This window comes from Neoarius graeffei, chromosome 1, assembly GCF_027579695.1.
Source record: "Neoarius graeffei isolate fNeoGra1 chromosome 1, fNeoGra1.pri, whole genome shotgun sequence".
NCBI classification, from domain to species: domain Eukaryota; kingdom Metazoa; phylum Chordata; class Actinopteri; order Siluriformes; family Ariidae; genus Neoarius; species Neoarius graeffei.
In genome coordinates this window covers 57,580,331-57,604,334 of record NC_083569.1, presented here as the reverse complement: position 1 = coordinate 57,604,334, position 24,004 = coordinate 57,580,331, and the positions used below count along the sequence as shown (strand labels likewise).

Here is a 24,004-nt window from a genome sequence, read left to right as displayed (position 1 = left end):
GCTGCCACAAAATTGGCTAATTAGATAATTGTATGAGTGAGTAGGTGTAGAGGTGTTCCTAATAAAATGCTCTGTGTGTATAATTTTACTTCATAAACATTGGTATGCCTATTCCTTCAAGCAAATACCATCTTCATAACTGCTTGTCTAATGTTGACAGTATTGTTATTTCTGTAGCTCAGCATGCCTTCTTGACATTTTTAAACAAATATAATCAGCTCTCACTGTAACAGCTCAGTGGCACCATCGAAAGATCTCCCACACTGTCTCTAATTATACATCCTTAAACAAATAATGGCAATAGTGATTCTTCTTTCTCGACAGATGCTGCCTTTTATCTTTGTCTGTTGGACAATATACAGCATTGTCCTGGCACGGAGAGAAGCTACACAAAGAAAGGAAAAAGAGAGAAGAGAATGAGAAAGCCTGCACTTGGACTCTACCAGATGGGACATTTGTGTTCCCTTTCCAGAAGTTGTTCATAGGCTGAACGTTTTAAAATTTGTCATGGTAAGCTCATGGTGTAGTGGTTAGTTGTCATGGTGTAGTGGTTAGCGCTGTCGCCTCACAGCAAGAAGGTCTGGGTTTGAGCCCATTGGCCGACGAGGGCCTTTCTCTGTGGAGTTTGCATGTTCTCCCCATGTCTGTGTGGGTTTGCTCCGGTTTCCCAAAGACATGCAGTCCAAAAGACATGCAGGTTAGGTTAATTGGTGGCTCTAAATTGACTGTAGGTGTGAATGGTTGTTTGTCTCTATGTGTCAGCCCTGTGATGATCTGGCGACTTGTCCAGGGTGTACCCTGCCTCTCGCACATAGTCAGCTGGGATAGTCTCCAGCTTGCCCGCGACCCTGTACAGGATAAATGGATATGAATAATGGTACAGTGTCCCTCTGAACATGGTGGTCATTGTGGCCAAACAACTCAATCTTTGTCTCATCTGACCATACAGCTATCCTCCAGAAGGCTTTTTCTTTGTCCGTGTGGTCAGCTTCAAACTTTAGTTAAGCTTGAAGGTGTCAATTTTGGAGCAGGGGGTTATTTCTTGAATAGCAGCCTCTTAGTCCATGGTGATCTGAACTGTAGACAGTGATCCATTAGCTTCCAGTTCATGGCAGGGCTGTGCCATGGTGGTTCCCAGGTTGTTCCTGACCATCCAAACCAATTTCCTTTCAGCTGAAGGTGACAGTTTGGGTTTTCTTGAAGCAAGGTGACTTGGCAAAGTGACTACACCTCACAATAACTTAGATACAATTGTTTGAACTGATCTTGGAATTTGCAGTTGTTTAGAAATGGCTCCAAGAGACATTCTGGAGTTGTGTATGTCTGCGATCCTCTTTCTCAGATCTGCACTGAGCTCCTTGGACTTTCTCATTTTACTGTGTGCTGGTCAATCCAATAAGTGCTGTAAACAGTCCCTTTTTATGAAGGCACTACCTTCATGAAGATACCAGCTGTAGTCAATCATGATCACTAACAGGAAGTTAAGAGACTTCGGCCATGGCAAGATAAGAGACATTTTGTAAGTTTCAGCACCTCTGAATTAATAATCTAAGCGAGCGTATGTAAATTTTTGACCCTGTATGTATAATTTTGACCCTGTGTTGATTTCAGAAAACCCAAAGAAAATTAAAACTTGTGCACCAAATTCTAGTGTTTTTTTTTAAGATGTATGCTGTATAATCATTCTGCCACAGAAAAAGAACAGTTCAAAGAAATTACTGAAAGCCCAAATATCGTCATGACATTCAAATCCAAGATGACATTCATGTCACTGTATGTAAACTTCTGACCACAACTGTAATTGCACCCGACATTCTGAAAACACAAAAACATTGCACTTAATCATTAATTACTAAACAAACTGAAATGATTTTAAGGCTGGCCATGCTTCCTTTAATTCTAGTATACTTTTAGTTTGTCAGGTGGGGACCCTTAGATTGCATGTGTCTGGACATTAAACTAGTATCTGAGCTATTAACTGTGAGAAGCCTATGTAGCCAAAGTCTGATTCATGCAATTCAGTATGTAATAAGGAGGAAAGTGGCGATCTGCAGGGTCCAGTCACCCTTTGGCCCAGAGCAGCCAGTTCTTGCCAAGTGATGCAGAACAATAAACAGACCACAGATGCTTATCAGTTTCTATGATTAGACAAATATAATCATGTCAAATGCCTAATTAAAGCTGATTGTCAGACTGCAGTCATATTTTTTAAATATCACAGGCATAATTTAAAGTCTACTTCCAGTTTACCACAATGTGGAGTAAACCAAATTTCAGCTCGATCTGATTTACAGTTCCTGAGAAAGAGCTATTTGAACTTAACTCTGTCCCTTTCACTGACCATGAACCACATTTTAAGACATTCTCTGAACCTAGTATTGAATACGCCTTTAACTTTTCGAGCAAATAAACCTTGTCCTGAATTACAGCTGTTTGAGTAAGCCAAGGTCTCACCCTAGGATTTATTGGAATGGTTTTGATCATTATTAGGTTCTCTGATGAGTAATATAACACCTGTTTTGTGAAGGTAGCGTAAAAATCAAATGACTAGTTCTCAAAAATATAGTCTTTACATATTATAAATTAGAAGGGCGGTGGCACGGTGGTGTAGTGGTTAGCGCTGTCGCCTCACAGCAAGAAGGTCCGGGTTCGAGCCCCGTGGCCGGCAAGGGCCTTTCTGTGCGGAGTTTGCATGTTCTCCCCGTGTCTGCGTGGGTTTCCTCCGGGTGCTCCGGTTTCCCCCACAGTCCAAAGACATGCAGGTTAGGTTAACTGGTGACTCTAAATTGACTGTAGGTGTGAATGTGAGTGTGAATGGTTGTCTGTGTCTATGTGTCAGCCCTGTGATGACCTGGCGACTTGTCCAGGGTGTACCCCACCTTTCACCCGTAGTCAGCTGGGATAGGCTCCAGCTTGCCTGCGACCCTGTAGAACAGGATAAAGCGGCTAGAGATAATGAGAAGTGCACTTGGCAGAGTGCATACTTCCACCAAGCTACATATTATCAACATTGAACCACTTGAACCTAGGATAATACTAAAGCTGTTCACCAAAATACATCCACTACTTTTTGACTTACACTGGAAACAGACAAAAAAAAATCCTGGATCCACATATCTGGATTTACATCAAAAGCTAATCACTTATAACAAGTTATTTTTATCTAGTATCTAGTTAGCTACATAAATTTTGATTTTTTTTCCTTGGGGGGGGGGGGGGGGGGTCTAGCTACTGAACTGTGCAGAGTTTCCCAAAAGCATTACAGCACAAAGATCACTAAATGGTTGAGCAAGCAACACAATGAACGCTCTCTCTCCTAGTTAAGATGCTCTTAGCGTTAAGAGGCTTTTGAGAAACTCACCCCGAAGGCTTGTTTGACACATCTATCAAGCCAGTAAATGTTTATGGTAAAATACCATAATTAGTCAGGCAAACATACCTTTATCTTGCTATCCCCCCATCATCTTCTGTTTTCTTCTTTCTGCTCCAGAAAGATGCCATTTTTTCCCCAACATTATTTTTTGCTGCTTTTTCCCATGAGCGCATGCTACAACCTAATGTTAATCTGACTGACTGTGCTTGCATCAAATTACAGTTAACATCTGTTCCAGTGTGCACACACATGGATGTGACACCAGTTCTGACGGAGGCAGTGGAAACTGATTACATAACTATTAGAGACAGTCCATTAAAAATAATATTGTGTTTTTGTATGATAACCATCGACATCTCTCTTGCTCTCACACACATACACAAACAAAAAAAATTTCAAGCTCTCTTGCGAGACATTAAGTACTCACTAAGTTCACTTGTGCGTCAGGCCAGCCCTGGACACTAGGATGCACTATGGGAAGAAGGCAAGCTGGCAGAGGCGTGCTTTGAGTAATGTTCTGATGGGAAACATTAAGTCCTGGCATTCATGTAGATGTTACTTTGACGTGTACCACTTACTTAAACATTGCTGCAGACCAAGTTCACCCCTTCATGGCAACGGTTCTCCCTAATGCCAATGGCTTTTTCAGTAGGATAATGCGCCCTGACACACGTCAACAATTATTTAAGAATTGTTTGAGGAACATGACAAAGAATTCAAGGTGTTGACTTAGCCTCCAAATTCCCCAGATTTTGAGCCAATCGAACACCTGTGTGATCTGCTAAAAACAAACAAGTCTGATCCACAGAGGCCCCACCTCACAACTTACAGGATTTAAAGGATCCACTGCTAACGTCTTGGTGCCAGATACCACAACACACCTTCAGATGTCTTGTGGAGTCCATGACTCGACATGTCAAAGCTGTTTTAGCAGAACAAAGGGGGGCCTACACAATATTAGGCAGGTTGTTTTAACATTGTGGTTGATCAAGATGTAGCTATGTACAGTATATACAGCAGGGTCCACAAAACACAAGACCACTAGGATACATCTTGCATTTTGCTTTTTTCTTAAATTTAATTTAAAAAAATTAATTACGAGTGAAAAAAGAACCTTAAAATTATTAACATGAACTTCAGAATTTCTCAGTAAATGGTCTATCCCCTTGTCCATTAATGATACTGTGCACTCGAGCTGGCATGGACTGCACAAGTTTGTGTAAACCCTGATGATTCATGTTAGATAAAATCCATCTATGGATTGTCTGAAGCTGTGCTTGAATTACATGGATAAGACTCAAGCAATTTTTTTTTTTAAACAAAGGAGTCATGGTAATTATCACAAACGTAGTAAATTTTGGTGAACATGGTAATTATCACAAATTTACTTACTTTTAAATAGGGATCCATAATTAGCACATAATATTAAATAATGAACACTCAAGGTATTAGAGATTTCCTTTATTTGTTTTAAATTTTTTCAAATTAAAAAAACAAACAACAACAAAAAAAACTTTGTTGATGTCCACTTTTGAAAAGAAAAAAATTCTCAGAATTTCACTGTGGTCTCAGACTTTTCAACCCCACTATACCGTACATACAGTCCTCTCCCAAAATAATGGAACAGCAAGGCCAGATGAATGAGATGCTTGATCAGAATTTTATCTTTCATTTTTAGATATTTACATCTAGATGTGTTAAACACCTTGGAACATGGCACCTTTTGTGTGAACCCACCCATTTTTCAAGTGATTAAAAAAAAAACCAAGCATGCTCTGAGAGCATAATATCCCCTGCTGGCAACTCTGCCATAACTCTGGTAAAATGCGACTGAATTGAACGAAATTGCAATACGCGTATTACCGACATATAACAAAAAATCCTGTCAAGTTTAGTGAAATTCCTCCAAAAATTGAAAGGAGTTGATATCAGAAGGTGAGTGCCCTTCCTGGGAGGGACGGACGGATGGAGGGAGGGGGGGACGGACATCGCCACAACATAATCCCCTGTCGGGCCTTTCAGCCAGCGGGGGGAAAAATTGTGAGGGAAGTTGATTTCAGAAAGCAAGCACACCTTGATGAAATTGCCAAAAAGTACAAGTTTGTTAATAATCAAAGGGCATAACTCCGGTAAAATTTGCCCAAATTAAACGAAATTTCAGTATGCGTATAACGGTCCTATAACAAAGCCTTTTGGCAAGTTTGGTGAAATTCCTCCACACATTGTGAAAGGAGTTGATTTCAGAAGAACGTACACCCTCATGAAATTGTCAAAGTACAAGTTATTTAATCAAGGGTCAAAACTCTGGTAAAATTTTCACAAACGAAATTAAATCGTAATATGCATATTACCGTCATATAACAAGCTTCGAGAAATTCGTCCAAAAATTGTGAGAGAAGTTGATGTCAGAAGGACAAGCACACCTCCATGAAATTGTGAAAGTACAAGGTTGTTAATCAAGGGCCACAACTCTGGTAAAATGTGACCGAATTGAACAAAATTAAAATATGCGTACTACCGACATACAACAAGGCCTCTTGCCAAGTTTGGTGAAATTCGTCCAAAAATTGTGAGAGGAGTTGATTTCAGAAGGAAAACACACTCTCATGAAATTGTCAAAGTATAATTTTGTTAATCAAGGGCTGTAACTCTGGTAAAATGTGACCGAATTTAACGAAATTACAATATGCGTATTACTGACATATAACAAAGAATCCTGCCAAGTTTCATGGAATTTCTCCAAAAACTGTGAGAGGAGTTGATTTCAGAAGGCGAGTACCCTTCCTGGGACGGACAGACAGACGGAAATCGCCACGACATAATCCCCCTTCGGGCCTTTCAGCCAGTGGGGGATAAAAACAAGAACATATTGGACTGACAAGTGTTTTCTTATTGCCCAGGTATGCCCTGTTAGATTAACTGTTTAAACAATTTATAGGTCTGAATGTCTTTTCTTGGTTTGAGCTCTAGGTTTCACCTGTGCAGACTGCATTTGTTGATAAAAAGGATAAACCAACATGAAGACCAGAGAGCTGTCTTTGGGAGAAAACCAGGGAAAAGAGGGAAAATTGATCAGAGCTATTCCACAAGCATTGGGCATAGCCAATACAACAACTTGAAATGTCCTGAAAAAGAAAGAAACCGCTGGTATATTAACAAGCACACATCAAACAGGTTGGTCAAGGAAAACAATAACATATGATGACAGGAACACTGTGACGGATGAAAAAACCTCAAAACAACAGTCCATTATGTCATGAACAACCCCTATCACTTTCACAATCCACCATCTGAAGAAGACTTTGAGAGCAGAAATATAGAAGCTACACCACATGATGCAAACCACTCATCAGCAGTAATGAATGAATGAATGAATGAACAAACTCTTTATTGTCACTAGTCACAAGTACTAGTGAAATTAGTTGTCAACCTGTCCGTACATATACATGCATACAAGTGACACAGGGGTAGACAGGACAGGAAGACAGGAAAGAAAAATACAGAATAACATGAGGGGAGAGGAGGAGAAAAAAACGACCCCCACACTATGCTTCTGTGGGAAGCACAGTGTGGGAACATTAAAAAACACCTCAGCACATAAGCACAAAAAAACACAGTACACTTTACAACATGAAAACTCGGGACTCGAGGGGGAAGGGAGTGAGGGAGGGGGCAATCATGGAAGGGGGGGGCAGAAGTATAGGTAACCAGCGCAAACAAGCAGTCTGGTCCTGCAGCCAGACAGCGCTTACTGACTTGACACACTGGGGGTAAAACGGCGACCGTGGGAAGCGGGGGGAGGAATACAGAGAGAGTCTGACTGCAGTGATTTTAATTTAAGAATCAAAATTTGCAAAGAAATACAGAAATGAGCTACAAAAGTTCTGGAACCAAGATTAACGTCTACCAAAGTGAAGGAAAGGCCAAACGTGAAGAAAAGATCTGTGCATGATCCAAAACATACAAGCTCACTGGTCAAGCATGGTGAAGGTATATTTCTGTAAAGCTGCTTTGTGACAATGTCCATTGTTAAAACTGCTATAGAAATAAAATCGAATTGAATAGTGCCATGGCTTGGGCTTGCATGGCTGATTCTAGAACAGGCTCACTCACCCTTATTGATGATGCAAGTCAGAATGAATTCAGACATCTACAGAAACATCCTGCCTACCAATTTAGAGGGAAATGCATCCAATCTAATTGGAAGAAACTTAATCACTACCAACACAACAAATGACTTTCGCCCAATTGAGGAGGATGAAGGGAGAGACCACAAAACCAAGTGAAAGAAGCTGTGGTACAAGCCAGGAAAAGCATCACAAAAGAATGAAACAGTTTGGTGATTTAGTGATTATCAGCAAAGGATATGCAACAAAATATTAAGTGTTATTTACTTTAAGACTATCTATTCCAATACTTTTGCTCACCTAAATTTTGAGTGCATACTACCAAAGGCACCCTGTTCTAATTTGCTTCACATATAGATGTAATATATGAGGAAACGAAAGCTGAAATTCTGATCTACTGTCTCAATCATCTTTTGATTTCAAACCCAAATGTCTTCAGTGTATAGCAAGAACAAAAGTATTGGCCTTGCTGTTCCAATACATTCAGAGGAGAGTGTGTAACAGTGGATATAAAAACATGTACACAACCCGTTAAAATGATAGGTTTTTCTGATGTAAAGAAAAATGAGACCACGATAAATAATTTCAAAACTGTTCCCACTTTTAATGCGACCTATAACCTGTACAATTCAATTGAAAAACAAACAAATCTGTTCGGGGGGAAAACATAAAAAATAAAAAAAAGTACAATAAGCTGGTTGCATAAGTGTGCACACCCTTAAACTAATGCTTTCTTGAAGCACCTTTTGATTTAATTACAGCATTCAGTCTTTTGGGGTTCACACCTACCATCAATTAAAAGGACTCTGATTAACCCCAAATAAAGTTCAGACATTTACTCAGTTGCATCCTCCAGCAAAAGCCAGGGTTCGCAGAGAGCTTACAAAGCATCAAAGGGATCTCACTGTTGAAAGGTATCAGTCAGGAGAAGGGTACAGAAACATTTCCACGGCATTAGATATACCATGGAGCACAGTGAAGACGGTCATCAAGAAGTGGAGAAAATATGGGACAACAGTGACATTACCGAGAACTGGACGTCCCTCCAAAATTGAAAAGACAAGACGAAAACTGGTCAGGGAGGCTGCCAAGAGGCCTACAGCAATACTGAAGGAGCTGCAGGAATTTCTGGAAAGTACTGGTTGTGTACTACTGTACATGTGACAACGATCTCCCGTATTCTCCATACGTCTGGACTATGAGGTAGAGTCAAAGAAAAACATCCAGCCCTGGCTAAATTTAGCAAAAAAAAATACATCAACTCTCCCAAAAGCATGTGGGAAAATGTGTTCTGGTCTGATGAAACCAAGCTTGACCTTTTTGGCCACAATTCCAAAAGGTATGTTTGGCGCAAAAACAACACTGCACATCACCAAAAGAACACCATACCCACCAGGGCTTTACATTAACTTTTTTGCTCACCTGCCACTGTGTCTAGTGGTTTTCCCGAGTCACTAGCCACAATTTTGTTGCCAGGAAATCGCAGTTTTTTCTTCACCATGATACGTTAAAGTTCGGAAGATCTAGATTTAATTATGAATGGCAGCGTATAATGTATCTCTACAGTAGCACTCAAGTATTCAGTGCTGTTAAGGTAGCTCCCTATATGAAAACATGCAACCAATTCAGACAAAAATATAAACAGAGTATTCCGTTTATTGAACTCAAATTCAAGCCCCTTACAATATGAAATATCGTATAATATGAAATATAACATTCAGTACAACTGAACTGATTCTAATATTAAAAGTCCAATTCAAAACATTTATCATTGAAAAACATTTGATGTTTTGATATGCAAGTATTATGTGTATTATCAAGTATTATTATGTATATTATCTATTATCTATTAATAGTGTGTGTGTGAACATGTGTAGAGAGAGACATTAACTGTCCTCATTACATTCATCATCAGATGAGTCTGAATGGTCCATGAAAAATGGTCTTCGTGACCTGAGGCTTCCAGCAGGCCATAAGTTGATAAGTTGAGTGGAAAGTTTCAACTTATGTTTGCCTTGGATAACTTTGCCTAAAACATGGTGGTGTATACTGATTTTTTTCCCAGAATGTTTTTTGTGTGTAGGTGTAACGGATGCCAGATTGTTAATGTATCTCAGTTCCACAGGCTACATGGTGAGGGTATCTTTTGTCCTCATTGCTTGGGCCAGATCAAACCATTAAACAAGCTTAAATTATTCTTACTCTTGCCACATTCATGATTTTTTTTTCAAAACTGATGATATTCAGTTCAAACACCATTAAAAGTAATTTCAGGAATAGATCTCTTGTGTGATGTGTAATTCACCCCCTCATTTAAATATGTCGAACATTTTTCGGCGCGCGCTTTGCGCATCATGGACCTTGGTGAGTCGTCAGCAACTTTGTTGCTTTGTTCATTAACCGCAGGTTACCCTATCACTGATTTTATCTGAGCCGTTAATGAACATTCTAAACAATTCTAACATGTTGTCAGAATGTTTATGCAGGTGCTCATGGGAGTTGTAGGTGTGTAATATTACATTGCAATGCGTTTATTATATCAGATGCCTTCAGAAAACTACAATTAAAATATATTGTCATACCACAGAATAAACCACCAACCAAAGTGGCTAGTGAGACTAAAGTCATTACCCGCCAAAGCTGAATTTTACCCGCATTTGGCAGGCGGGCGGGTGCTAATGTAAAGCCGTGATACCCACGGTGAAGCATGGTGGTGGCAGCATCATGTTTTGGGGTTGTTTTTCTTCAGCTGGAACAGGGGTTTTAGTCAAGCTGGAGGGAATTATGAACAGTTCTAAATACCAGTCAATTTTGGCCCAAAACCTTCAGGTGTCTGCTGGAAAGCTGAAGAGGAATTTCATCTTTCAGCACGACAATAGCCCCAAAAGTTTTGGAATGGCCCAGCCAGAGCCCAGACCTAAATCCAGTTGAAAATCTGTGGGGTGACCTGAAGAGGGCTGTGCACAAGAGACACCCTCGCAATCTGACAGATTTGGAACACTTTTGCAAGGAAGAGTGGGCAAATATTGCCAAGTCTAGATGTGGCAGGCTGATAGACTCCAACCCAAAAAGACTGAATGCTGTAATTAAATCAAAAGGTGCTTCAACAAAGTATTAGTTTAAAGGTGTGCACACTTACGCAACCAGTTTATTGTAGGGTTTTGGGGGTTTTTTTTTTATGTTTTTTTCCCTCCTAACAGATTTGTTTGTTTTTCAATCGAATTGTACCACATTAAAGGTGGGAAAAGTTTTGAAATTATTTATCATGGTCTCATTTTTTTACATTAGAAAAACCTACAATTTTAACAGGGTGTGTACACTTTTTATATCCACTGTATATATAAATATAAACACATAATTTGTCATTTTTTGTAGATGATGGATATTTAATGAGAATACACCTTTCAGATAAATTATAATAAATGGACACATTTAGAGGAGTTGATGATGAGAATAGATTTTTTTGGTTCGGCTCCCTTAACACTAGGCTATGTGGTCGGTTACATAAAATGACCGACATCTCTGCGCTAGACTGATTAGAAAGAAATCCTGAACATCACTGCTTTATCCATGTCGTACCTGAAATGCATCACTCCATAATCTGAACAGAACTGTTCCAGCTGTGAGTGCACAAAGACGTACGCATATACACTACCGTTCAAAAGTTTGGGGTCACCCAGACAATTTTGTGTTTTCCATGAAAAGTCACACTTTTATTTACCACCATAAGTTGTAAAATGAATAGAAAATATAGTCGAGACATTTTTCTGGCCATTTTGAGCATTTAATCGACCCCACAAATGTGATGCTCCAGAAACTCAATCTGCTCAAAGGAAGGTCAGTTTTATAGCTTCTCTAAAGAGCTCAACTGTTTTCAGCTGCGCTAACATGATTGTACAAGGGTTTTCTAATCATCCATTAGCCTTCTGAGGCAATGAGCAAACACACTGTACCATTAGAACACTGGAGTGAGAGTTGCTGGAAATGGGCCTCTATACACCTATGGAGATATTGCACCAAAAACCAGACATTTGCAGCTAGAATAGTCATTTACCACATTAGCAATGTATAGAGTGCATTTCTGATTAGTTTAACGTGATCTTCATTGAAAAGAACAGTGCTTTTCTTTCAAAAATAAGGACATTTCAAAGTGACCCCAAACTTTTGAACGGTAGTGTAGGTACTCATATACAGGATAGGAGTTTTAAATTTCCATTAAAGGTCTTCTCTCAAATGTTCTGAACTCAAATACTGATAATGTAGGTGGTGCGAGAGTGCTCAGACTCGTTGGAGGAAGCATATATTAAAAAAAAAAAAAACACCCGTGAAATGCCCACATTGCTCAGACACGAGAAAAAAAAATATAGTGTCAATGAAGAAATGTGCACTATTTCTAAGCTCTGCAGTGACGCACTGAAGCAAACAGCACTCTGCAGGCTGTGATAGCTGTTAGCATGGACATACCCATTCAGATTAGGTTTAATGTGAACTCACTTGTTGGTAACTAGAAATAAAAAGTTAAAACATCCAGCTAACTAGTGTACTGGATAGATATTGCACAGCTATTATAAGATCCTGTTTCTGCTGACTTTTTTTTTTTGCAGATGGACACATTTTTTTCAGCAAACCTAGCAGAATGAATTTCCATCCTATTTCCACTGGATATCGCATTGATTCAGGAAGTACTGGGCCAGAACATTCTTAACACTGCAGCACTGGCACCTCCAACTTTGCAGAAAAGCAGACAGACACGAAACTCCAATCTCAATCAAACAACTAAACAGTCTGACTTTTTTGGAAACAGATACCATGTTTAACGTGAATCAATTACATTAACGAGAGTCTGGATAATGACATTTGATGAATGCTTACACCACTGTTCAAAAGTTTGGGGTCACTTTGAAATGTCCTTATTTTTGAAAGAAAAGCACTGTTCTTTTCACTTTAAACTAATCAGAAATCCACTCTGTACATTGCTAATGTGGTAAATGACTATTCTAGCTGCTGGTTTTTGGTGCAATATCTCCATAGGTGTATAGAGGCCCATTTCCAGCAACTCTCACTCCAGTGTTCTAATGGTACAATGTGTTTGCTCATTGCCTCAGAAGGCTAATGGAGGATTAGAAAACCCTTGTACAATCATGTTAGCGCAGCTGAAAACAGTTGAGCTCTTTAGAGAAGCTATAAAACTGACCTTCCTTTGAGCAGATTGAGTTTCTGGAGCATCACATTTGTGGGGTCGATTAAATGCTCAAAATGGCCAGAAAAATGTCTTGACTATATTTTCTATTCATTTTACAACTTATGGTGGGAAATAAAAGTGTGACTTTTCATGGAAAACACAAAATTGTCTGGGTGACCCCAAACTTTTGAACGGTAGTGTAGCTATTAGTTTGATGTGGTGCAGAATCAAACAAGCAACTGAGTCATTTTTTTTTTTTAATTTTGCAAATGCATTTTGCAACTGCTTAATTATGCCAGAAAAGGTTCAAATAGAAGACCAACCCTATCTATGCCCACATGTTGTGCGCCTTATCATACAAAATCAGGTACACATGTGAAAAAGAAATAAATGATATAAAAATAGATCATTTATAGATCGTCCGTAACAATTAACAAACGGTATACAAAGAGGTGACTTCTTCAGAACAACTAATTTATAAATTCTGTTTTGTTTTTCAAACACAAAATATAGCGTCTAAAATGGAAAAAAGTTCACAGTTAAACAAAAAAAAAGTGTAAATAGCAGTCTCTGAGGTTGGAACTTTTGCTACACTGTAGTTTCATGTTTCCACAAACCAGTCTTAATGGTAGCAGAGCTGTCTGTATTAAGAGGCGACAGGTTCTGTTGCCTCTCTGAGCTTTTCGTGAGTCCGTTATCTGATGCCAAGTTCAACCCATATGACTTTGGCTGAACTTCCAGTTCGACAGGGAGGGGCTGCTTTGGGCAGTCTTTGACTGAGCTTGGCACTTCAGTCTCAGCTTCCTGCCCTACTACACATCCATTACTAACCCCGTTGCTTTGGCTGGTAATTGTCCCACTACCAAGGCCGCTTCCCAGACTGTTACGGAGACGGCTGTTCCTGAGTCCATTGCCAACGTTGGTGCCTGCGCCTTTGTTGGCGCCCTTGTCGACCGGGCGAGTGCGACGGGGCAGGGTAACACTAGCATCGCTGCTGTCCTGCTGGAGCTGGCTCTGTTGGCGTTCACGGTATGCCAGGTATGCGGCACGACGGCTGTTGCGGGCATGTAGGCTTTCGTGGTGGTGGCGTCTTTGGGGGGCACTATGCTCGCTGCCCTCCACGCTGGTGGGCACATCGTAGGCGTACTCCCGCAAAACGGTCAGACGGCTCGCACGGTGTGTCCGTGCTCGGTTCTTGTGGTGCCTCCCGGGGTGTCCGTTAATGTTGCCATTGGCACTCCCCATTCCAGGGTGGCCATTGCTGCTAATATTGGGACGATACTGGACTTCAACTGGAGAAATATGCATCTTGATCTCATTATCCAATGAGTGCTCAGTTAAGCTGTTGTCTAATAGAGCAGTGCCGTTGGTTGGTGCAGGAACTGCTTTGCACTGAGCTGCTTCGACTTGTAGATTCGTCAGCTTGCAGCCTTGGGTGGAATTACGCACACTCGGTGCACTCTTATTGGTACACAATGACTCAGTTCCACTAGTATGGCAACGTGCTACCTCACCATTTCCTGCATTGGCTGCTCCATCCCCAGTGGCCCCTGTCATCGGTGCCAGGAGAGCATCAACCTGCATATCATACCTCTGGTGTCCAAGGCAGCAGGCCTGTGCCCAGTGGCGGCGCATGTCTTGCCGTGTAACACAGTGATGGCCAACAAGAAAGGCTCCCAGGGCCAAAGCAGCCACGCCAAAGAGGCAGGAGAAGGCCAAATCCAATGGGTGCTCCTGAGAAACAGCTAGGGCACCAAACAGCCACAGCAGTGTGTAGAGTGCCAAAGCTCCAGCCACACCGACCAGCTGCGCCAAGAAGGTGTGCTCATTTTCAAGTGCTGACAGAGATATTGGCCCAGATGTCTCTGCATGGGCAGAGGGAGCGCCAGCAATCTCAGCCACAGGGAGTCTTTGCTGCTCCTCTGATTGTTCTTTAAGCTCAAAGCGTCTTTCAGGGTGACGCCGCAACTGAAGAAGAATACTCAGGAAGTACATGCAGTCCACAAAGATGATGAAGGCCACTGGACCATAGAATGCGCCCAAACTAGGCTCCCACGCCATCCAACAGCTGAGGACACAACACAGGAGTTTACTTAAGAAAGTACATAAAATAAAGTGTACACCAAATCCTGGTACATTTATTTAACGCTATTCAAGAGTAGACAAAGATGCAGATCAGGCTGCAGTGCAGCTGAATATTAATAATGTACAATTAGGCATACGGTGAAACGTTTCCGTTTCATTTTTTCCTTTCTAATTAAACAGATGTCTGTTCCTTATCCATGCATTCATCACACCGAGTTGTTCCCCTCGGATGGGACAGATTTCTCTTCTCTTACACAACCTAAACAGTTATCACTACTGAGTGAAGAAGAAGTGAGACGCTGGGAAACTGGCAGACACAGGATGGCTAGACTTTGGCTAAAAATAGATCGTCATAATTAGGTTCACATAACTTCACAGTGCCTCAAGTTATTGCCTCAGCAAAGTGTTCATTATTCACAGTGCAGCATGTGGGCAGCATCTGCCAAAAATACCTTGTAGGTATGCATAACTATCAAAATGACAACTTTGTCAACTAGAAGATTTAATTGTTGTCTGTTCCCTGCATTGCACTTGCAAGTACATCCATTCTCGTACAAGCACAACTATATGACATCGATGTGACAAGATCCCAGATCAAAATGCAAAAGGCATGACATGAATATGACAAAACTTTGCAAGTGCATTAAATTGTTCAACTTTTCCACATGCTTGTAAAGAGCTCTGTAGGCAGCTCGGCAAATTTAAAGCAATGGAAGATCTATTTTTCCACATCAACAGACAGGAGTCTCATGAGGTTCAGGTTAATCGCTCGAGTCCCTTTCCTAGAATAACAGTGATGGTGCTCTGAATCAGCGTACTTACTAAGGCGCACCGGGCCGACCTCCGTAGTTTTTGATGTTAGCAGCTGCAGTGATGCCACAAACAATGATGGGAATGCCTCCACCTATTAAGTAGAACCTAAAGAGAAAAGCAGAAAATGAAGAAAACATTTATTCATGACTCTTAAAACAAACAAGGGCTTTAACCCTTTCACCACTGCAGACCGGTATTACAGTCTCTATAGGGGTGTTCACACGGCAACTTTTGCTCCGGTGTAGCACCGGGGCTGCCCCGGTAGAGCGTTCACACGGTACAAAGTTATACCGGTGTAGCCCCTGAAAGCTGCTTAAACCGGTGCAAATCTAACCCTGCTCGGGCGGTGGTTTAAGAAATTTACTCCGGAGTAAATGCTAGTTTGCGGGGCAGCACTGATATAAAATGGGCCGTCTGAACGCTACAGGGGTAGACTCGCTACGCGTGAGGAGAGTTGATTACATACGGGCATTGCGTAATTTGCATCCTGGTATTTTGCGCTTCCAAAATGGCGAATATCAACAACAACAGAACTGCGTGCCTTCCAGTGTTGCCAGATTGGGCGGTTTTAAGTGCATTTTGGCGGATTTGAACATATTTTGGGCTGGAAAACGTCAGCAGTATCTGGCAACACTGGTGTCTTCATCCACGTTGTTTTCCCGGTGCTTGGTAATGCCATGACGACCGGGAAAAGGAAGTACATTTTCACGCATGCGCATATTTCATTTCTGCATTATTACTATCGTATAGCACGGTCGCAAAAACTGCCATGTGAACGCAAGTGGGGCTGCACCGGTGCCAACACGCTTCTCTCTAGTAAGCAGGTTTGTGACGTGTGAACGCTCCACAAAATTTACACCAGTGTAAGATATATCGCAACAAAATACATCGGTGCAGCATCGACGCAAATATGTGCCGTGTGAACACCCCTACTGTAGTAGAAAGGATGAACATGAAAATACATAATTTAAGAACACATTTAGTGGGTTTCCCAAAAGCCTCTTAACGCTAAGAGCATCTTAACTAGGAGAGAGAGAGAGACAGAGAGAGAGAGAGAGAGAGAGAGAGAGAGTGTTCATTGTGCTGCTCGCGCTACCATTTAATGATGATCTTTGTGCTACGATGCTTTTGGGAAACTCTGCAATTACTGATGATCTCAAACTGCATAATGACTAATTAGTATAGATAATCATTTTATCCAAACACTTCCTGTTTCACAGGAAATGGGTGAGTGGTTACCTTAGCATGGGTCTGGGTGGGGGAGGAGGCTCGTCCAGCTCTTCGTACTGCTTGGTCTTGCGTGTGACCTGCTTGTAGATGTTCCGAGCCGTGACACCCGACCACAAGGCTGTAGCCAGCGTGGAGTAATGCAGCACTATGCCCACCTGACACACACACACACACACACACACACACACACACACAATTACAAGCAAGCATAACAAATTCACACATATCTACACCATTATTAGGTTCTTCATTAACAGAGGATTTTAATCAGATGTTTGTCCATAAATAAAGCTAACTATTCTATCCACAATCACTGGATATAAGCAATCGTGTTCTCTGATTGGCTACTCTACTACCAGGCTATCAGTTCATATACCGTGAGGACAGAAAAACAAAAAGCATGTTGCTGAACCAACCGAGGACGAAATAAAAACTCTACTTGAAAACAAAAAAGTAACAAAACACGGAATAAAAGTATTTGATGGTAAGAACGTCGTCTTTTTTTTTTTTCCCCAAATTGCTCCTGTCATTTCACCAGTTTGTTGACATTCTAAGTGGAAATGATTTTGTTGGATGTTTTGTATAAAGTTTTTATTTATCGAATTTGCAAAAAAATAAAAATGCTGCGTTTCTCAAAATCCAGTGAATGTGGTTAGAATAAAACAGTTTTTCCACTCAATCTCGTCGTACCTATGTGCCTCGTCAGCTATCAGCTCATGTACGACTCGATTTCGTGGAATAACTGTTAAATATACTAAACTGGATTGATAAAACTCTAATGGACAGCTTGCTTGAATGGAATTACAGTATATTTCATGTAGCTCATACCGCTTGGCACACACTGGCATAAGAAGTCTGGTTGATGCCCCCAGCAAATGCAGTACAGGTAAGGAGGATATGCAGGCACAGGTTAACAAGCATATGCCAGCACTTCTTGCTAATACACACAGACCTGTGGAGACAAAAAATAATGTAATGAATTAGGCAAGTTCAATCTAACCTTTAACCTTTGTACCTGAAAGAGCTGACATGGAACAACTATATAATAACCTTCCAAGTCCAACCTCCGAGATCTATTACTGCTAGTCTAGTATGTCAGTCTCAGTTCTGTACCTAAATTCTGCAGAACTTTCTGTGCTGTAGCACTGCCAGGGCTTAATAAAGATGAACTCTCTCAAGAGAATTAGACAGAAAACCCATCAATCTAAACTACTTCAGTTTCAAAGTATTATTCGGATTTGGAAACCGTGATGCAAACTGCTATCTCCCTTATGGATGGAGGGTGTTCTTACTTGTGATGATAAATGTAGCTGACAATGATGGCCAGCAGACAAAGACTGAGCATGATAGCTGTGATATAGATGACTGGGTGAAGAGGCTTAAAGCTGTGCATGGTGGGCTCTGTCCTAGTCAGATCCTGTTAAAGACAAGCACCAAACAAAACAGCTATTATTCTTCTATACACATTCACTGGATGTGAGCAATCGCGCACTCTGATTGGCTACTCTACTACGAGGCTATTAGCTCATATACCATGAGGAGAGAAAAACAAAATGGCGGAGCATGTTGCTGAATCAACCGAGGATGAAATAAAACTCTACTTGAAAACAAAACCCCAAAAATGATCAAGTATTTAAAAGAAACAAAAATAGCTGAAAGAATTTTTTTTCACCAATATCTCCTGTTCCACACTCCAGCCCAGTTGGTGGTGGCAATGCATCTTTAACCCCTTGGCTGCCACCCATAATTAATTGTAAATGTGCCAGGCATATAGGACAAAAATAGGTCAAAATTGGAATATTTTGAGAATCTTTCTCTAACTTGTTCAGAACTTTATATTTGTAATATTTGTATAGAAAAAAAAAAAATCACAAAACACACTGTTGTAGAGTAAAAATTACTTTAGTAATCAAAAACATCCAAGACAACGGGTCTTGTCAATGAGAACCTGTCCATAAACATGAAAATGCAACGTATACCAAGGGTCCATGTATTCCAAGTAACTGGGTACCATTTTTATGATGGTCTTTGGTATGACCCGACCATGAATAGAACTCGCGATCTCCTGATCGAGAGGCGGACATGCTAACCACTAGGCCAACTTGCAGTAATGTGCCACTGTGAAGTAAAAGTAATGTGCCATGTAAGGTACATAAAAGGCGGTGCTTATGACAAGTAGCGAACACCATAAGGCACAGCGGTAAAAGATTTCATGACGTACATGACTCATCCAAGGGCACTGAAGGGGTTAAGTTGGTTTGCCAACCGCCAAAAAACCCAAAAGAAGAAGAAGACGATCCCACAAAAATACACTAAATAAATACATTAATTAATTTAAAAAAAAGCAACAAAATATGGAATACAAGTATTTGATGGGAAGAACATATTTTTATTTTCAAGAATTATTATTAATCGCATTTTTCACAAATTGCTACTGTTATTTCGCTGGTTTGATTACATTCTAAGCAGAAATGATTTTGTCAGACGTTTTGTATAAACTTTTTATTTATTGAATTTGCAAAAAATAAAAATGCTCCGTTTCTTCAAATCCAGTGAATGTAGATATAATAAAACAGTTATTCCACGCAATCTCGTCATATATGGCTTAAAGCCAATTCTGCGCTACGCGCCTCATCGGCTATCAGCTCATGTACGACTCGATTTTGTGGAATAACTGTTAAATACGCATGCATAATATCTAATGGCATTTTTAATTTGTTTTGTTTTCCTCGTTGAGCTGCACTTGTTCCTAGAAAGTCAGTTTGGTACTTTTAAAAACAAACACACACTTCTAATGAGAAGCAGAACAGGAAGTCAGTACTTTGTGTCCAACCATTTCCAAGTGAAAAGACAAACACATCGTGTTAAGTCTACAGATGACTTGTTTTGAAAGAGAAAGTCAGCCGAGTTCGTACTGACCATCAGAAGGGCGTAGTTACTGAGCGAGTCACATGAGAGTGTAGTGAAGTTGGCATCATGCTGGAGGATTGTGCAGCCATCTGACTGCCAGCCTCCCCGACCCTCCTGAGTGGTGAAATCCCAGCGTGCAGCAACAGGGTCCGAACCCTGCACAAAGCGCCGCAGGGTCACATTCACCCGACTGCGCAGTGACTGCAGAGAGACTCCCTCTGAAAGTGAGACAGAGAAGGACATTCACATCAATGTCAAATCAAGTTTATTTGTATGGCGCTTTTAAGAACAGACATTGTCACAAAGCAGCTTTACAGAAAAGGACAGACTTTAAACAGGAGCTAATTTTATCCCTAATGAGCAAGCCTGTGGCAATGAGCAATGTGACTCGAAGCAAAATCTCACATAACCTTTACATCCTGTGAACCATCTTATAATACATTTGAGAAATAAGAGCTTAATAATATAATTAAAAAACAAAAAACAGGAATCAGTAATATTGTACCAACGACAAGCAGATTTACAGTGGTGCTTGAAAGTTTGTGAACCCTTTAGAATTTTCTATATTTCTGCATAAATATGACCTTAAACATCATCAGATTTTCACACAAGTCCTAAAAGTAGATAAAGAGAACCCAGTTAAACAAATGAAACAAAAATATTATACTTGGTCATTTATTTATTGAGGAAAATGATCCAATATTACATGTCTGTGAGTGCCAAAAGTATGTGAACCTCTAGGATTAGCAGTTAATTTGAAGGTGAAATTAGAGTCAGGTGTTTTCAATCAATGGGATGACAATCAGGTGTGAGTGGGCACCCTGTTTTATTTAAAGAACAGGGATCTATCAAAGTCTGATCTTCACAACACGTTTGTGGAAGTGTATCATGGCACGAACAAAGGAGATTTCCGAGGACCTCAGAAAAAGTGTTGTTGATGCTCATCAGGCTGGAAAAGGTTACAAAACCATCTCTAAAGAGTTTGGACTCCACCAATCCACAGTCAGACAGATTGTGTACAAACGGAGAAAATTCAAGACCATTGTTACCCTCCCCAGGAGTGGTCGACCAACAAAGATCACTCCAAGAGCAAGGCGTGTAATAGTTGGCAAGGTCACAAAGGAACTTCTAAGCAACTGAAGGCCTCTCTCACATTGGCTAATGTTAATGTTCATGAGTCCACCATCAGGAGAACACTGAACAACAATGGGTGTGCATGGCAGGGCTGCAAGGAGAAAGCCACTGCTCTCCAAAAAGAACATTGCTGCTCGTCTGCAGTTTGCTAAAAATCACGTGGACAAGCCAGAAGGCTATTGGAAAAATGTTCTGTGGAAGGATGAGACCAAAATAGAACCTTTTGGTTTAAATGAGAAGCGTTATGTTTGGAGAAAGGAAAACACTGCATTCCAGCATAAGAACCTTATCCCATCTGTGAAACATGGTGGTGGTAGTATCATGGTTTGGGCCTGTTTTGCTGTATCTGGGCCAGGACGGCTTACCATCATCGACGGAACAATGGATTCTGAATTATACCAGAGAATTCTAAAGGAAAATGCCAGGACATCTGTCCATGAACTGAATCTCAAGAGAAGGTGGGTCATGCAGCAAGACAATGACCCTAAGCACCCAAGTTGTTCTACCAAAGAATGGTTAAAGAAGAATAAAGTTAATGTTTTGGAATGGCCAAGTCAAAGTCCTGACCTTAATCCAATCGAAATGTTGTGGAAGGACCTGAAGTGAGCAGTTCATGCGAGGAAATCCACCAACATCCCAGAGTTGAAGCTGTTCTGTACGGAGGAATGGGCTAAAATTCCTCCAAGCCGGTGTGCAGGACTGATCAACAGTTACCGGAAACGTTTAGTTGCAGTTATTGCTGCACAAGGGGGTCACACCAGATACTGAAAGCAAAGGTTCACATACTTTTGCCACTCACAGATAAGTAATATTGGATCATTTTCCTCAATAAATAAATGACCAAGTATAATATTTTTGTCTCATTTGTTTAACTGGGTTCTCTTTATCTATTTTCAGGACTTCTGTGAAAATCTGATGATGTTTTAGGTCATATTTATGCAGAAATATAGAAAATTCTAAAGGGTTCACAAACTTTCAAGCGCCACTGTAAAATCAGGATGAGCTTTTTGTTGTTTGTATTCTGTTGTCATGTATTTTTATTTGTATTGTGTCGTTGAGACCGGTTCTTGCTGAGGAATCTTTGCAAAATAAAGTGCAGCACAAAGATCTCATCCTTAAATCGATGGAGAGAAAACAAAAGATATAGTTCTTTTATGTAGAATAGTATCTTTAATGTGCGATGCAAGACTTGCTGACTTTCTGTCAAGGCCATAAACAATGTGCTACGTTAGAAACCTAGCTAGAAGAGGGTAATAATCATACATGGAGCGTTCACTTGCTTGGTAGGCTAGGTGTTACATTTATGATTTGTCCATCCCTGCACAGAGCTCTCAGGCATGAATACAAAATATAAACACATCCTATTCAACAACATTCAGTAATTGTGCTGAGGAAGGTGCTGGTTTGAGGTGATATATTTTACCGATCTTGGCCAGGATGACAGGCGTGACAACGCTTCTCCTCTTGGTCGAGTTGCCTGAAGGGGGGAAAAGCTTGCCATTGCGGAAAGCCAGCAACTGCAGCTTATAAATGCCATCATCAGTTTGACCAGAGCTCAGCAGAGAGGAGAAGAGAGAGGGAGGCAGCTGCACCGACGCCTCCACTATAGTGTTCTGCACATAAGGGAGAAAGGCGTAGAGTGTTTTCATACATTTATACACCAAGTTATAATTTCAAATAAACTTTCAACTACACGCATAATTCCTGCTGCTTTTCTGGATAGTGGTTAACATTAGAGACAATGGTTTTCCGCTTCGTAATTCAGGATCTTTCCATTTCCGTTTTACTAAATTCCATTTCAACACCGATTTCGGGTTTTCCTGTACGACACACAAATTCTAAGGACTTTGGACCGCTTTAAAACGCTGTTTGTGTATGTGTGGTAGATCTAAAAAAAAAAAAAAAAAAACACTTGTAAATTACATTCTGATTTATATTTGCAAAGTTTAATAAATGCTGAATTCATAAAAATGATCTAAATTCTTAAATTGGCACATTCAAAAAATTCAACAAAACGGAGTACTAGTTTTCTCCTTTAATACAAAGATTTTTGTAAATTTACTGATTTTTAGAATCGTTTTGGTGAACTCATCTCATCTCTCATCTCATTATCTCTAGCCGCTTTATCCTGTTCTACAGGGTCGCAGGCAAGCTGGAGCCTATCCCAGCTGACTACGGGCGAAAGGCGGGGTACACCCTGGACAAGTCGCCAGGTCATCACAGGGCTGACACATAGACACAGACAACCATTCACACTCACATTCACACCTACGCTCAATTTAGAGTCACCAGTTAACCTAACCTGCATGTCTTTGGACTGTGGGGGAAACCGGAGCACCCGGAGGAAACCCACGCGGACACGGGGAGAACATGCAAACTCCACACAGAAAGGCCCTCGCCAGCCCCGGGGCTCGAACCCAGACCTTCTTGCTGTGAGGCGACAGCGCTAACCACTACACCACCGTGCCGCCCGTTTTGGTGAACTCATTATATGAAAATTTGTCTCTCTTTGTTAGTTTTAAAACTTTAAAGGGGAACTGAAATCATTTTTAAACTTGCTTTATTTCTTAATTAATGTGATATTCAGTTACGTTTTCGGTTTTAGTAACCTTATATCGTGACTCGTATCGGCAACTAATTGCAATTAAATATTATACTTATCGGCCTATTCGGTCTTTAGCCATGTTGAATTTAGTTCATTTGGTCCACGGCAGGCGTCGCTTATCCGCGCGATCTTCACGAGACTTGTGCGAGACTTCGAAACGTGAAGTGTCAGCCAGGTGTCATTTTGAAAACTGTTTTCCAAATGAAATATTGCACAAAAACGAGTTTAAATGACGATTACTGCCTACTTTTTTTCAAACTTTCCTGATTGCTATCAAAACAAACAAAACTTCCGGCTTGATTACGTCAGCATTCAAAAGAGGGCGCGCGCGTCTTTTGACAATGTTGGCAGATGTTGGTCACTTTGATTTCCGCTGTACGTTTTACTTCCGTCCTACGAAGTCTCGCACAGGTCTCAACGAATCTCGTTTACGGCCATTGCTTTGACATATGGACTGATATATTACAGAGCATATTTCAAACACTCATAACGTGCTATAGCAGCGACAAAATGGATATCAAAAATGCATTCCTACATTTAATAAA

General features: G+C 40.7%; 1 protein-coding gene across 1 annotated transcript in view; it reads right to left on the bottom strand.

Moving 5' to 3' along the window:
- Positions 1–12,926: 12,926 nt before the first annotated feature.
- LOC132895127 (adhesion G protein-coupled receptor A3-like) overlaps positions 12,927–24,004 on the bottom strand; it is a 109,470-nt gene continuing 98,392 nt past the window's right edge. Inside the window, exons 13-19 of the mRNA XM_060935361.1 lie at positions 22,278–22,467; positions 19,730–19,938; positions 18,103–18,227; positions 17,639–17,762; positions 16,820–16,965; positions 15,590–15,685; positions 12,927–14,750 (exon numbers count right to left, since the gene is read on the bottom strand). Coding sequence (XP_060791344.1) covers positions 13,271–14,750; positions 15,590–15,685; positions 16,820–16,965; positions 17,639–17,762; positions 18,103–18,227; positions 19,730–19,938; positions 22,278–22,467 — 2,370 coding nt within the window. The 3' untranslated portion in view covers positions 12,927–13,270. The remainder of the gene's footprint in view (positions 14,751–15,589; positions 15,686–16,819; positions 16,966–17,638; positions 17,763–18,102; positions 18,228–19,729; positions 19,939–22,277; positions 22,468–24,004) is intronic.